The sequence below is a fragment of the Brienomyrus brachyistius genome, unplaced genomic scaffold (assembly GCF_023856365.1).
Source record: "Brienomyrus brachyistius isolate T26 unplaced genomic scaffold, BBRACH_0.4 scaffold46, whole genome shotgun sequence".
Classification (NCBI taxonomy): Eukaryota; Metazoa; Chordata; class Actinopteri; order Osteoglossiformes; family Mormyridae; genus Brienomyrus; species Brienomyrus brachyistius.
Genome location: NW_026042321.1, coordinates 1,194,621 through 1,209,695, shown reverse-complemented (window position 1 = coordinate 1,209,695; position 15,075 = coordinate 1,194,621). Strand labels below are relative to the sequence as shown.

Below are 15,075 nucleotides of genomic sequence, written 5' to 3'. Positions count from 1 at the left end.
ATGATGCTCCATCGCCTTACTGCCTTTTTCACCGAGGGATGCCAAGCGGATTCTCCGGAGTGCTTGGGAAGCCCAGCCTCTTTCCTCCCACCTGATTGGACGAGGACAGGCTATGGACATAATTTATGCAGGCATCTGACATGCTGATTGGTGGTTTTTTAATCATGAGTCCCGCACCCCGATCGGATCGCAGGCGAATTTCACTAATACACTTAGGCAGGTGGTAGTAGGGAATATATATATTTATATTTATATACATACATATATAAATATATATAAAGATTGAGTTTTTGGTTTGTGGAGATATAATTCTGATCTCTAAAGAGATCATGAGCTGTAGGAGTTTAGCCCTGAGTTGTCAGCCTTGGCAGCATCGTGTGTCGGCTTTCTGCCTGATGTTCGCATGTGTCGGAGTCAGGTAAGTTTGCGCTGAGATAACGGATAAATGGTGCAAATAAGTGTGCAAATGATACCCGAAATGTCAGACAATTTTAAGTTAATTTTTAGTATGTATATCCATAGCGTGCTTTTTAATTAGTTTTTTATTTATTTTTTATTATTTTTAATAAACTGGGATGAACTGAAAAACGCTTATCCATATGCTGGAAATACACGTTTTTTTGCAATACCCTCCGGAGATAAAAATGCGTGCGGTTCCTTGCAGAAAACGAATAGCAGTTTCTTTTACCATGAAGATTACAGTGTAAAACCCTTGCTGTAAAGCCGTGTTTACGTGGCGATTGATCGGTCCCTTGCCGAGGCGAATATCTCCCATGTCCGTTTTCCGTGCAATGTCACAGAACGGAAACAACCTTGGAAATCCAGTTTACTCTATTTGAAATAAACACACAAAGTCAGATAATGGGAGAGCATTTAATTTTTAATTAACTTGGATGAAATATTTTTCGGAAATTGTGCGGATTTCACTGCCGTTTATTAATACTGTATAATGTACATGAGCGTTTTTCGGCACATGTGGAGAGGAAAAGTGTTTCATTCATTACACTGTCCGTCTAAAACGAAATCGTTTAACGTCCTAAAACAGACCATCTGTTGTAACCTTCAAATATATCAGCATCCGTGGCGGCATGTTTGAATGATTTGGAAAGGCTTAGAAATGCGGCAAAAGGGCTTTTTTCCGTGGCAATGCCCCCAACCCTGCTAAAAACGAGCTACGTGATTTACTGAACTGAACGAAATACCTAATACATTTACAATTGGTGAAATATGATTATTGATTTATGGATTGGTTTGGGATAATATAAATAAGCAAGAAAATCGGTTATTATTAGGTTGGCAATAATTCTGTCATAATACTGATAGGGAAATTGAAGTTAAGCATTGGTTTGAAATTAATGAGGCTTGCCAGGTTATTTATAGATTTCTTTCTTTGTTTATCCTTGTATTTATTTATTTAATAAAATTTTGCTTGCAGGCTGTTTTCCGTTGGCCAGGGAAAGGACAGAGAGAGAGAGCTCCCTAGACGAATGGGTAAAAAGACCTTCACGTGTTCCCTGGTGACTGCATATAAGGGGTGCATCCTATGGTGGGATTAAACTTTAAAATGATGTGTCAGTGAGCTGTGGGACAGGTCACCTGTCTTGGGAGGGACAGTTAGGGCACGGTCCCTCTTTACCTTGACAGGTTTCACCAGCACCAATCTTGCGGCTTGTCTCTTTGCATGAGTGCAGGTTCCTTGGTTGCATAGTGTCTTAATTGAAGCAGTGATAGTTTATCTACTAGTTTTGGTTGTTCTCCAAACTATTATTGCTCTTTGCTCAAGCTATATTAGCATGCTTCTGTAGAATAAGCTGTCAATAGCTTTTTTGGTCCAGATTAATGCAGCTGAAAGTGTAAGTTGTGTAGAAGGTCTGCTAGATTGATTAGTAGATCAGTAACAATGGCAATTATCAACTCTGGTTCACTCTAGTCACCCGCAGTCAAGTAGTGTGACATCTTGATAAACTTACATCTGTTCCCTTTGCTCAGGGGAGGACAGTCTGCAGAGATGTCTTGTATACTACAGGGGCTGGCCTTTGCCAGAAGGTCATGACCTCTCAATGTCTTATTGTGAGGTCAGAGCTGCGCCCTGCATCCCTGTGCTTAGCCTCATAGCCCTACAGCATGGTAAGGTACTCTTCTCCAACTTACAGGTGGATGGTCAGTGTCAATCTCCAGGCTGTAGTTGCTTGAATAACTAAGTAGACCTCATGCAGTGGTCAGTGGGGTAGCCAGTGCAGTTCTATGATTTTTAGAAGAGTCACTTTGATAAGCTCCTGAGAGGCAGCTGAAACGCCATAATGGCCATAGTATCTGATAAAAAGCTATTGGAAGCTGAGATGTAACCCAGGGCTGTTTGTGACCCCGCCAGCAGAGCTTTGGATGTCTCCATAGTGTACAACCTTCCCCCATGACAATGTCAGCGAGACTGCCCTGCATGTGTCCAAACCAGCCGTCTCTGGTGGGCTTTGCTCATCCAACACATTCAGCAGACATTTCAAAAAGATATAAGCGCTATATATATATATATATGTATGGTAGATAATCAGGAAAGGGGAATTGACATTTAGCACCAGTTCTGGTTTTCTAATTGCTATTTGCTATTTATATATAGTCATGCATTGCTTAACTACAGGGATACATTTTGAAAAATACATCGTTAGGTGATTTAGTCATTATAAAGTGTGCTTACTCATACGTAGGTGGTATAGCTCACTACACACCTAGGCTGCCATATTTTATATATATATATATATATATATATATATATATATATATATATATATATATATATATATATATATATATAAAGTATACTTTAAAATAATAAAAAATACAGTATAATAAATACATAATCCAATAACATAGTTTATTTTCATTATGAAGTACTATGTAGTGTACATAATTGTACGTATATATGACTGGCAGCGCAGTAAGTTTCTGCACATCAGCATCACCACAGACACGTGAGTAATGATGTAGTAATGTTGTAGTAATGTTGCGCTACGGCATTGCTAGGCGATAGGAATTTTTAGCTCCATTATAATTTTATGGGATCACCGTCATATAAGTCATTGACCATAACATCCTTATGCAGCACAGGACCGCATAATAAAATATCATGATAATTATAATACTTTACTTTCTGTTTTATTATTTATAATCATTTTTTCATAAAAAAAAAATCTCAGACATGCAGTTTGTCAAATGATGTTGAATGAAGACAGCTGAGATTTTAGTTTAAACACAAATTGTTCCATTATACATTTTCCTATGATCCTACTCAGGGGTTGTTGGAGAATGGGAGGATGGATGGAAATTCTGCATATTTTTCTTTCCTCCAGGAGGGCGGCGCAGTTAACAAGCCCATTTCCATGTATCTCACGGTTCATCACAGCGTCGGCTAATTCAGTTCCCGAGAGATTCTCCAAGCATATTCCCTCCACGGTGTCTGGGAGGATCATGGGCTGTCCCGTGTATCTTTGGCGTGGCGGGGTGAGGGTGGGGAGGGACTTCGGCTGGGGGGGTGGAGGTGGGTGATTGCGAGCACGTTCACAGCTACTCAGTCATGCTTGGAAGGAGCAGTGAAAATGGTCTGGCACTGGTCCAAGCTCTTGGATCCACAGCAGTCTCTCATAGCCGGGTAATTAGCCCCCCCACCCCCACATCCACCCCCTTTTCCCCCGCCTGTGTGCGACAGCTCCCGTGCTGTGATAGGAGTGAGGCGTGGGGGTCAGCATCTGAGCTGGCAGAAACGGAGCCCCAGGTCATCTGGGAACCTCGACTTTCACGTCTCGGGATCTAAAGCCCGACAGCTGAGGAACGTCACCCTTGGAATAGCTCAGACTGACATAAAAACAGTGCAGTTCCTGCAAGGGGCTCTTATCTTGTTAATTTTATCACGCGGACGCTCCAGAGGGTCACATTTCCTGGAGCGGGATGAGGTTAGAAGGTATGGTAGAGGTTAGAGATGTTTTATTAGCGCCTGCAAGCCTTCGGGTGAAATCCTTTGAACGCCATGTCCGCACCATGGCCAGAATGATCTTGTAAATGTCTGTTTCCGGCTCCCATGAGTTATAAGGGTTGCTTGTGTTTACAAACTCCTTTACTGAGATGTGTTGTTTGTTTTTTTGCCCCCCCCCCCCCCCCCCAAGTGTGGCTTTCGGTCCAAATAAACTGGAGGAGGAAGATTATGAAGATGTCCCCATAAATAAGACCTGGGTACTATCGCCCAAGGTCTATGAAAGTGATGTCACCTTGATCCTAAACACGTTATTGCAGGGTTATGACAACAAGCTCCGACCTGACATTGGAGGCAAGTTGCTATTGCTTTGTATTATAAATCATTGTTTAGTTTCTCATTTGAATTTGCGTCATGAAACTGTCAGAGACCTTGTGCTGTTAAATGAGCACTGTTTCTCATTCTCAGTGATTTGGCTCTGTAAAACTCTACAAACATGACGTGCAGTTTTCTCTTTGCAGTACAGACTGCATTGTGTGGCTCCTTTTACATTGTAAGCGGTATATCTATCCCTGTTAAATGCATTAGCTTGTCAGTAACATGTCCAATCCCAGGTATTGAACAAGGCTACTCACTTTCTGCGCTGTAACTGAGCCAAACAAGCTTCGATTGATTTGTAATCTATTACCTTTTACATACTGAGTAAGAATAAATAACTTGGGTTGTATTGTTTTTCAGTGAATGTTTTAGAAATGACAAAAATGGTAATATTTTACTTGAGGGGGCACAAATAGTGTAGTATTGTTATAACGTATGTATTAAGCACAAACTAAGTTACATACTGATCTCATGTTCGTTGATCATTAGCAAATTCTGACATCTTTTATCTCAATTGTTATATTTATTACTATCATTGTTTATTTTATAAACTACTGAAGAAACAAAGTAATGAATAACAAGTTACATGCTGATCTCTTATTCATTCATGATGCATCTTTAATCTCAAGCACCTGCTATATTTGTCCATGATTTGCACTTCAGTAGTAACTGAGTTTTATACACTACTAAGTATTTGTGCCCCCTCAAGTAAAGTATTACCCAAAACATGATAAATGTGACTGAAATGTAAATATAAGAAATATTGCGAATCCTGTCATCAAATTTGAAAAAACTTTGGTTAAGTTTATATGTGTCATTATGAAAATCTCTGACATATTATGTTTTACATGTATTTGCTTAAGCTACTTTTTAAATGTCTTACAGTAAGACCGACGGTGATTGAGACAGCGGTATATGTTAATAGTATTGGACCGGTTGACCCCATAAATATGGTGAGTGAGTAACCTCTTTACAGACAGCTTGCGGATTCCAAGTGTTAAATCTGTTGTCTGACGTTATCCAAACAGCGTGGAAACATACTGCCTATTTAATTCGAAAGGCACACGCATTGTGCGATGCAAAATCCACCAAGATTGATCACAGTCTTCATCCCGGCTACATTTCAGCTAGTGAATGTGAGTGGAGTACAGATAAAAGATAAAAATGAAGATAAATACTGTTGGCTGCCCGAATTAGGCTTTGTTGATTCAGACACCTGGTTACCTGAGGTGAATGATTTCAGAAGCCTGCTGGAGGCCTGATACAGACCTTGCCGGGTGTATCTGCTTTCTGAGAGACAGTCATAAGCTCTTCGATATCTCACTTTGCACATATTGTTTTCTGTGCTGTGGAATCTTCCATAATCAGAATCCCTGTGTGCCTATTGACTAACTGCTGGCAAGGTTATGACCAGTCAGCATCTAGCTCAGATCTTTAGACATTCTGATGTTGAATATTGTTGTGATTTCTGTGCTTTATTCTGTTCTATCTTAATGGGCCAAGCAGATATCTGACCTGCTGCTGTCTTCAAAGCAGGAGAGGCGCTAAAACAGTTCCCACGTTTGTCTCAGTTCTGAGTCAACTCTGCCATGTTTCCATTTCATTTCAGGAGTACACCATTGACATATTCTTTGCCCAGACGTGGTATGACAGCAGGCTGAAGTTCAACAGCTCAATGAAGCTCCTCATGCTCAACAGCAACATGGTTGGAAAGATCTGGATCCCTGACACCTTCTTCCGCAACTCCAGGAAGTCAGACGCCCACTGGATCACGACGCCCAATCGGCTTCTGCGGCTGTGGAGCAATGGGCGGGTCATGTACACATTGAGGTGTGGCTGCTGTGTCATCACCCAGTGTCTCATTCTGATTGGTTGCCTGTCTTTACTGCTCAGTGTCTGCGCAACTTTGATTTGTGCATCTGTATTCTGTGCTGTAGGGCTATTTTTGATGAAAAGTGTGCTATTTGTTGACACATAGAGCTGACTCTGTTGTTATTTTTAGTTTCAGTGCATAACGTACAAAAAAGGTTATCCATTACTATGTTCTTTAGCGATTTGTTAAGTTGCTCAGACATTAATGCAATATTGCACAGCTATACAATGCACAGGTGCAACCTAATATCTTTTTGTTTTTTTCTGTCATAATTTTGTTTTTGTCAGGTTGACAATTAATGCGGAATGCTACCTTAAACTGCATAACTTTCCTATGGACGAGCACTCGTGTCCGCTGGAGTTTTCGAGCTGTAGGTGTTCGATCTTGATCCGCTGACGCACGCAGCACACCCCTTCAGGTTCAGTAGCAATGCAGGAGAAGTGTGCAAAAGTTTGAGCCATTCTGCAGTCATGAGCCCCAGCCTCACACACCGGGGGGGGGGGGGGGCTACTGGCACTGTTTGTAGGGTGATCTAGTCAAACCCAGTCAGGCAAATAAATAAGAGCGCATGCCCTCATCATCCACACCGTCACGTGTCTCATGTTAGTTGTGCTGCCATGCCATGTTCCCGATTCCTACAGTGGTCATTTCCTTGGTTTAAGAATAGGTTACTGACCTTGTTATCACAGAGTGGTGGTTTTCAACCCTGCCCTAGTGTCTGCCCGATCTCTTGATTTAATTTTTTTTAAATCGACAGTGTTAATAAATTAATTTCTCAGTTAAAAATGTGTTATGATGGATTTCCATTTGGATTATTACTTGCAACAGACACTTGAAAGCATGAAACAAAAAGAAAAAAAAATATGAAGAAATATGTGCCCTTTGTTTTTAGAATGTTGAAATTTAATATATTTAATAGCATTCGTTATTTGCTTAAATTTCTAAAGGTCAAATTTTTATGAAATGAAGAAATTAGGAATAAAATGAAAAATCTTGACCATTAAATTTTCTCATGGATATGATCTTGAAAGAACAAAGTAGGATATGGAATTTGCAGTAATATGTTTTTAATCAAACCCGGGTAGCCGGTGAATGAATAATCACCGTAAAGTAGGCGACGTGTTGGAAACCACCGGCTCACAGCGTCTGGTTCTGTGTGCTGATTTACTGCGTAGCTACAGGCTGTACCCAGTCGCCAAAGGTTCAGTCCGGTGCAGCCTCTGGTCTCCCCTCTGTGCCTCCTCAGATGGGTACCCAAAAAACGAGATTCTCTACCGCTGGCAGAGGAGGTCCGTGGAAGTGGCTGATCAGCGGTACTGGAGGCTGTACCAGTTCGCGTTCGTCGGCCTGCGCAACACGTCAGACGTAGCACACACTCAATCGGGTACGACCAACAGCTATTATTATTATTATTATCATTATTATTATCTACTTCCCACAGCAGTGCTCAGGATAAGCTGGAAGATGGATGGATTGAAAATCAAGCCATTTTTCATCATTTTACAGATGAAGCCATAATTTTTAATAGATTACTATCATGATGACTATCATTTGCTTTAAAGCACTCTGCATTATGTTACAGGGGAATATGTCATCATGACCATCTTCTTTGATCTGAGTCGGCGGATGGGCTACTTCACCATCCAGACTTACATCCCTTGCAGCATGATTGTGGTTCTGTCCTGGGTCTCTTTCTGGATCAACAAGGATGCCGTTCCAGCCAGGACATCGTTAGGTATGCATAAATCCTATTAAAAGCACCATTAGCACTATGATATGGTAATTTTGGGGTGGCTCTGTGGGTTAGAACATGTGCCTGTAATCAGATGGTTTTCGGTTTAAATCCCATGGCTGGCAGAGTGATGCCACCATTAGGCCCTTATCTCCAGTTGCACTGCTAACAGACCGGTCCTGCTGTCTCTATTTCTCAATATGCTGCCTATAAAAGTTCCGCCTAAACAAATGTGATGTTATTATTATTATTGAGAGAGTACATATATACGTAAAGTGCATTAATTCACATTTTATAGCATGTTGTTTAATATAATAATTTATTGCCTCTAATCACATTTGGTGGTCCATACGGGCTTGGTGTTTCCCCCTGCCCAGTGCGATGGGTAATTGCCCACCCCCCCCCCCACTTTCCCAGCCAGGATACTCAGTTGATGGGTGGATATGTTACCTTTGACTGTATTTACTGCCCTAAATATCACGCCCTGCCCTCTGCACTCCCCTTATACATTTACACGCAGGGATCACCACAGTGTTGACCATGACCACCCTCAGCACCATATCCCGGAAATCACTCCCCAAAGTGTCGTATGTGACGGCCATGGATCTCTTCGTCTCCGTCTGCTTCATATTCACCTTCGCTGCGCTCATGGAATACGGAACGCTCCACTATTTCACGAGCAACAGGCAGGCAAAGAAATCCAAATCCAGCAACGTACAGGTGAGCTGGCATGTACCAGCGGCGCCCCCTAGAGGCCTCGTTACACAACAGCAATGCAGACATGAGAGCGAAACCTCCATCTCTGACATTAAAACTACAATCGGCCTCCATATCCATGAAAATATTAAAAATAAAAAAAAAAACAAATCAGAAAGTTCCAATAATCAATGCTTGAATTTGGCGCACGCCAAGCACTACACTGAATCCATGACAATAAAGTGATGTGTGTGTGTGAGAGAATAAATTAATGTTTTCTCTATATATAATTATATTGTCTGTATGTATTATAATAGTTAGACTTGTCATAATTCCCTAAACAATACAGTATGACAACTATACTGAACAAAAATATAAACGCAACACTTTTGTTTTTGCTCCCATTTTTCATGAGATGGACTTAAAGATCTACAATTCATTCCAGATACACAATATTACCATTCCTCTCAAACATTTCTCACAAATCAGTCTAAATGTGTGATAGTGAGCACTTCTGCTTTGCTGAGATAATCCATCCCACCTCACAGGTGTGCCACATCAAGATGCTGATCTGACATCATGGGTAGTGCACAGGTGTACCTTATACTGCCCACAATAAAAGGCCACCCTGGAATGTGCAGTTTTTTGCTTTATTGGGGGTCTGGGGACTCAGAACCGGTCAGTATCTGGTGTGACCACCATTTGCCGCATGCAATGCAACACATCTTCTTCGCATAGAGTTTATCAGATTGTCAATTGTGGCCTGTGGAATGTTGGTCCACTCCTCTTCAATGGCTGTGCGAAGTTGTTGGATATTAGTGGGAACTGGTACACGCTGTCGTATACGCCGGTCAAGCACATCCCAAACAAGCTCAACGGGTGACATGTCCGGTGAGTATGCTGGCCATGCAAGAACTGGGACATTTTCAGCTTCCAAGAACTGTGTACAGATCCTTGCAACATGGGGCCGTGCATTATCTGTCTGAGTGGCTGGTCTCAGACGATCTTGGAGGTGAACCTGCTGGATGTGGAGGTCCTGGGCTGGTGTGGTTACACGTGGTCTGCGGTTGTGAGGCCGGTTGGATGTACTGCCATATTCTCTGAAACGCCTTTGGAGACGGCTTATGGTTGAGAAATGAACATTCAATGCACGAGCAACAGATCTGGTTGACATTCCTGCTGTCAGCATGCCAATTGCACGCTCCCTCAATGCTTGTGGCATCTGTGGCATTTTGCTGTGAGACAAAACTGCACATTCCAGGGTGGCCTTTTATTGTGGGCAGTATAAGGTACACCTGTGCACTACCCATGATGTCAGATCAGCATCTTGATGTGGCACACCTGTGAGGTGGGATGGATTATCTCAGCAAAGCAGAAGTGCTCACTATCACACATTTAGACTGATTTGTGAGAAATGTTTGAGAGAAATGGTAATATTGTGTATCTGGAATGAATTGTAGATCTTTAAGTCCATCTCATGAAAAATGGGAGCAAAAACAAAAGTGTTGCGTTTATATTTTTGTTCAGTGTATTTACATAGCATTTACATTGTATTTAGTATTACAAGTAATCTAGAGATTCAAAGTATTTAGGATGTGCATAGGTTATATGCAAATACAATAGCATTTCATATGCATATGCAGATTTCTCTATGTGGATTTTTGCAACTAATTCCCTGAGGAGGATCCAGAGGGCCCACTGTACTACTTCTTTAATTCTTCTTTAATATTGATATTAAATGTCACTAGGCTCACACACTATGGGATAAGAAATGTAGAACCTGACAGAATCAACTACCCCTTACAGCAACCTTGCAATTGCACAGGTGGATATTTCATGCCAGGCCAGGGGTATTTCATGCCATATCCTGGTGGGGGGCCGGGGGGGAGAGGGGTTTAGCTGGGAAACTCTGCCTGTGATTCAGTGGTTGTCGGTTCTGATCCCAGGCTCAGCGGAGTAATGTCACTGTTGGGCCCTTGAGCAAGGTCCTTGACCTCAGATTGCTTCAGGGACTCCTCTCAATTGTGCATTGCTATGGATGCATGCATTTGCCAAACGGACAGACAAATAAATAAATAAATAAATGAGTAAAAAATGAGTAGATAGATAGATAGATAGATAGATAGATAGATAGATAGATAGATAGATAGATAGATAGATAGATATGCTTGCGATTTATGTCCTGCCCACATTATAACAGTTAATCTACATAGCAGGACCTTAAAAGAACAGCAGCGATATGGACACTTAGTACTGTAATTTAAATAGCCAGCTTTCTGCAGTGCACCATCTAATTTGCTTCATTAATAAAATATATATGCACTTTAGACTTTTAAACACCTGCAATTTTTTCGGAACATTCCTGTAGCATTTACAGATCTCTTTAAGGGCTGTGGGTGTATAATTTCAAATTAAAAGTTATTCATTCAGAAGAAGAATTTTCCAGCAGAGATGATATCATTATATAAGCATAGAAATACAGAAAAACATTCCTTACAAGAGATTAAAGCCTAATAATCGGTCCACATGCTTAGTAACAGCAATAATGGCTGACATTTTATTTGACTATTTACATGTTAAAATCAGACCTTTAATTTGTGTCGTTACATTAATCTGAAAATCACATAAAATGCTAGACTATGTGATGAGTATAACTCAAAAGAATTTTCGGTATACAAGCTTGTGCAAAAAGCCAACATACTAGAAACGCTCAACAAATAAAGTGATTTACTTGTTACCTGCTACAAAAATGCAGATGACTAACTACCAGAAAGACTTCTACTTCTAACATTTCTGAGGCCAATAGAATAATGAAATAAAAAAAATTGTCGTTATTGTTAACTAGGCATCATAAACGGAGATCTCTGTCCAGAAAACTGATGTGTGGATAAGGTCCATTTCATTTATTGGGTGTACAAAATGTGAACCTTTATCAGAAAGTACAGCCATAAGGTTTATGTTAAAAATACAAAATGACATGCCTGTTTCTTGAATTAAATGAAGACCATTGGGACCTACAGAGCTATAAATCAATGAGTTGATGGTTTAGATCTGGTCTTGATTCTCTTGATAGTTCTTGCATTGGTTTCCTTTTTTGTTCTTTTCACTTTTTCCCTGGGTTTCAAAGACATGTGGTTCTGCTGAATGTTTACAAGCTCAGGCGAATGTTTACAAGTGCCCTATGCATATAAGTGGCAATGTGCCTTAATTTTGGAAATGCCCTGCTGACAACTTATATTATGGCTCCTGGGAGAGTCTCATCATTCTAACATCTGGATCGTCACACGACCAGCGATATTCATAAATTAACCTGGCCCTTCCCTGTCTCCCCAGCAGAAATCCACTGTGGTTAACATCCGGCCAGGGCCATCGCTACTGCAGATGAACAACATCGCCCCCTACCATGAAGAGGACGACTATGCGTATGAATGCCTGGACGGCAAAGATTGCACCAGCTTCTTCTGTTGTTTTGACGACTGCCGCTCAGGTGCTTGGCGAGAGAATCGCATGCATGTCCACGTGTCCAAGATCGATTCCTACTCACGAATATTCTTCCCCACTGCATTTGGCCTCTTTAACCTCGTCTACTGGGTTGGGTATCTCTACTTATGAGATGCAAAGTCAGTTATTCAAATAATCAAATATTTTATGATGATCTTTCTCCTCACTACATCCCATATTAAAAAAGAAATGGGGATTCACAAAATAAATGTATTGATACTTACGAGAAGCAGCGTTTTTAGTCCAAAGTGGCAGGAAATAATAGACTCTGACCCCATTAGAATTGAAAAAAAGAACAGAAGGAAAAACTATGTAACTGATGTAAGAACTCTGACGATACAGTGTGATGTTTTAGAGGCAATATAGAACTTGTTAAAGTTTTCGGTTTAGCGGAACATACCGAAAAGAATTACGCTGTCAGCCCACCTATTAAAAAACTATGAGAACCCAGATGGCAGCCCAGCAAAAAAAAAATTATAATAAAAAAAAAAACCCACAGCTGTTCTCCGTCATAAAATCATTGGGGAAGAAATCAGATATTTCACTTTGCCTACAGAGCTACACATTGCATCGCAAAATCGGCACTGTGGCTGGAGTCGGATTTCCTGAGTACGGCCTGGTCATTTCCTGTGGGCTGCATGCTCCCCCATCTCAGCTGAAATTGTACTGACCATAGCAATAACAACAGTATGGATCATGTTATCTCTTCTCTGTTCGTAGCTTTTGGTTTGCGGTTTACAGCACATTCTAGGAGCTGAAAAAGAGTGATATGTCGTTATCTTTCCATCAGCCTTTTTCATTTGTTTTTACTTCTGTAGTCTTACATTTATCTATGATGAAAAAGAACTGTGAGAGTAAAGAATCTGATTCCTAGCAATTTAAATATAATATATATCAAAAAATAGCATACAGAAACTCCTAAGCATTTGTTTTTGTCCAGAAATATTTTTCTCCGCATTTGTCCCAAAGCTTTCCATAATTTAACACGCGGATGCATTGACACTCAAAACCAGTTCTGTTTTGCATCTTAAATTTTCAGCTTTTGCCTTTTTTATTTGTATTATTTTAATAAGTATTGGACATCTGATCACATTCAGCCATGATTAGTCTGCTTGCACCCAGACTAATACCATTATTACTAAACTTAGTTTTTTTCTTAGTATTATACTGATGATGTTTTCTGTATAGTTTCCATGTATTCATAAAAGTGAAAATATATTTTTTCAGTGTTAACAAGGTCTAATTTTGCTGGTAAACAGTAGGGGTGGTAAATTTAAAATAGCTAAAATGATGTGTGATAGAGGTTATAGTACTTATGTACCCTCAGGATATTTCAACTTTATCGCATTTGGGAAAAAGCTTTGATGTTTGTCAAAAAAAACATATATTTATGGTGACATATTTCACTATGAATAGTACTGAACAGACATTTCTATTATGCAGCTAAGATTAAACTATAGAAAAAAACTGAACAAATGGAATATGTATCACATATAGAAAAAAGTAATAATTTTATTTTGATATTCATTTATATTTCAAGCTGCTATATATTACAAGCTTGTCATTGAACCATATAACTGTGAAAAATGCATTAACCCACTTTGATTATTACTGTGAGGTGAGAATGTCATGGGGGTACTGTCATGAAGTGTTTCTGAGTCCTGTTCTTACTCAGTGCAATGCGATGAATTCATGACTCCCTCAAAGCCATAAAGCATGACACAGTTTAGGTAGAACCTGAACACCCATTAACAGAACCTGAACACCCATTAACAGAATTGACAATGAACTTTGTGTGGTTTTGTATTTCTTTGGTTTCAATGTCTGATGATTCCTGCAACCTACTGATGCTACCATTTTTAATTTCCAGCATATAGTTACTGAACACGGTGCAGTAAAAGTACAATAAAAAGCTTATGAGAGAGTAGCGGGGTGTCCCAATATTCCCCTAATGTTCCCGACACTAAATTTAGTATCTGTGAAAGATAGAGCCGAGGGCCTAGTCATTTAGCAACCACTGGGCTTCGAAGCACCAGTGACATTCCCACTAAGCTCAATCTGTATTAGGAAAGAATAGTGCTTTGTAACAATGGTCTGTGAAATTTAGGTAAGTACCTTCTGGGCAAGCATCAGTATTTTGTCTGAATATTTATGGAGGTGAAAACTTCGAGCCATATCTCAGTTTACTGAGGAGATGTACTGTTTCTGTAAGTTACCCGTCGGTCTTTGCCTAGAGGACTGATTGTGACGTCACATTTCAGATGTGCCAAATATGTCTTTCATGATATTTCTTGAGATTTATTTCTTGTAATTCACATGAAAAGGAAGGAGTCACATTTCGTTTTGAAGTTCCAAATGTCTTGGCTCCAGAAATATGTAAGGCCACTTTTGGTTTAAAAATGTTTTTTCTACATATTTAAGTCTGCAGCTGTAAGGTCATCTCAGAAGTGAAACAAGTGTTGAGGTACTTTTCCAGTTTACTTTTATGTGCTATTGTTTACTTTAAGTCTGATTTCACTGGAAAGATAAGCATTGACTCTTTTGACATCTGTTGTGTACATATATGTATATTTGTACATACCCATTGCCATTGTCTGTTACAATGTTGTATATACACATATATGAACATCATCAACAAAAACAATATTTATACATGTAATGTAGGATAATTTTACTAGTCTACACATTATATACACCAGTAGTTCATGTATATGTATATGACAGGTATTTTGAATTAAACAGTTTTTTTCCTGAGCCAAATTTATGGAGCAGTTACTTGTGGCTGCTGTCGGTTCTTAGTTTTTATAAATTTATCCAGTTTAAGTTCACTACCGTATATGCATTTTCCCTGGCTTTGATTCTATTTAGCCGGTAAAAATGGGTATATCTATTGTATGCAATATGAAATCACTGTTCTATAGAACACCACACAAA

At 39.9% G+C, this 15,075-nt stretch overlaps 1 protein-coding gene across 2 annotated transcripts; it reads left to right on the top strand.

Moving 5' to 3' along the window:
• The first annotated feature begins 309 nt into the window (after positions 1 to 309).
• LOC125723171 (gamma-aminobutyric acid receptor subunit gamma-1-like) lies at positions 310 to 12,647 on the top strand. Of its 2 annotated transcripts, none has more exons than XM_048999574.1 (9): positions 310 to 418; positions 4,155 to 4,315; positions 5,225 to 5,292; positions 5,949 to 6,169; positions 6,500 to 6,582; positions 7,459 to 7,596; positions 7,795 to 7,947; positions 8,465 to 8,664; positions 11,977 to 12,647. In XM_048999574.1, exons 1-9 carry the CDS (start codon positions 330 to 332, stop codon positions 12,250 to 12,252), a joined length of 1,389 nt encoding a protein of 462 aa, XP_048855531.1. In that variant the 5' UTR covers positions 310 to 329; the 3' UTR covers positions 12,253 to 12,647. The 2 variants fall into 2 exon arrangements, with proteins under 2 accessions (XP_048855531.1, XP_048855530.1); XM_048999573.1 differs by having other exon boundaries at positions 11,974 to 12,647.
• The last annotated feature ends 2,428 nt before the right edge of the window (positions 12,648 to 15,075 follow it).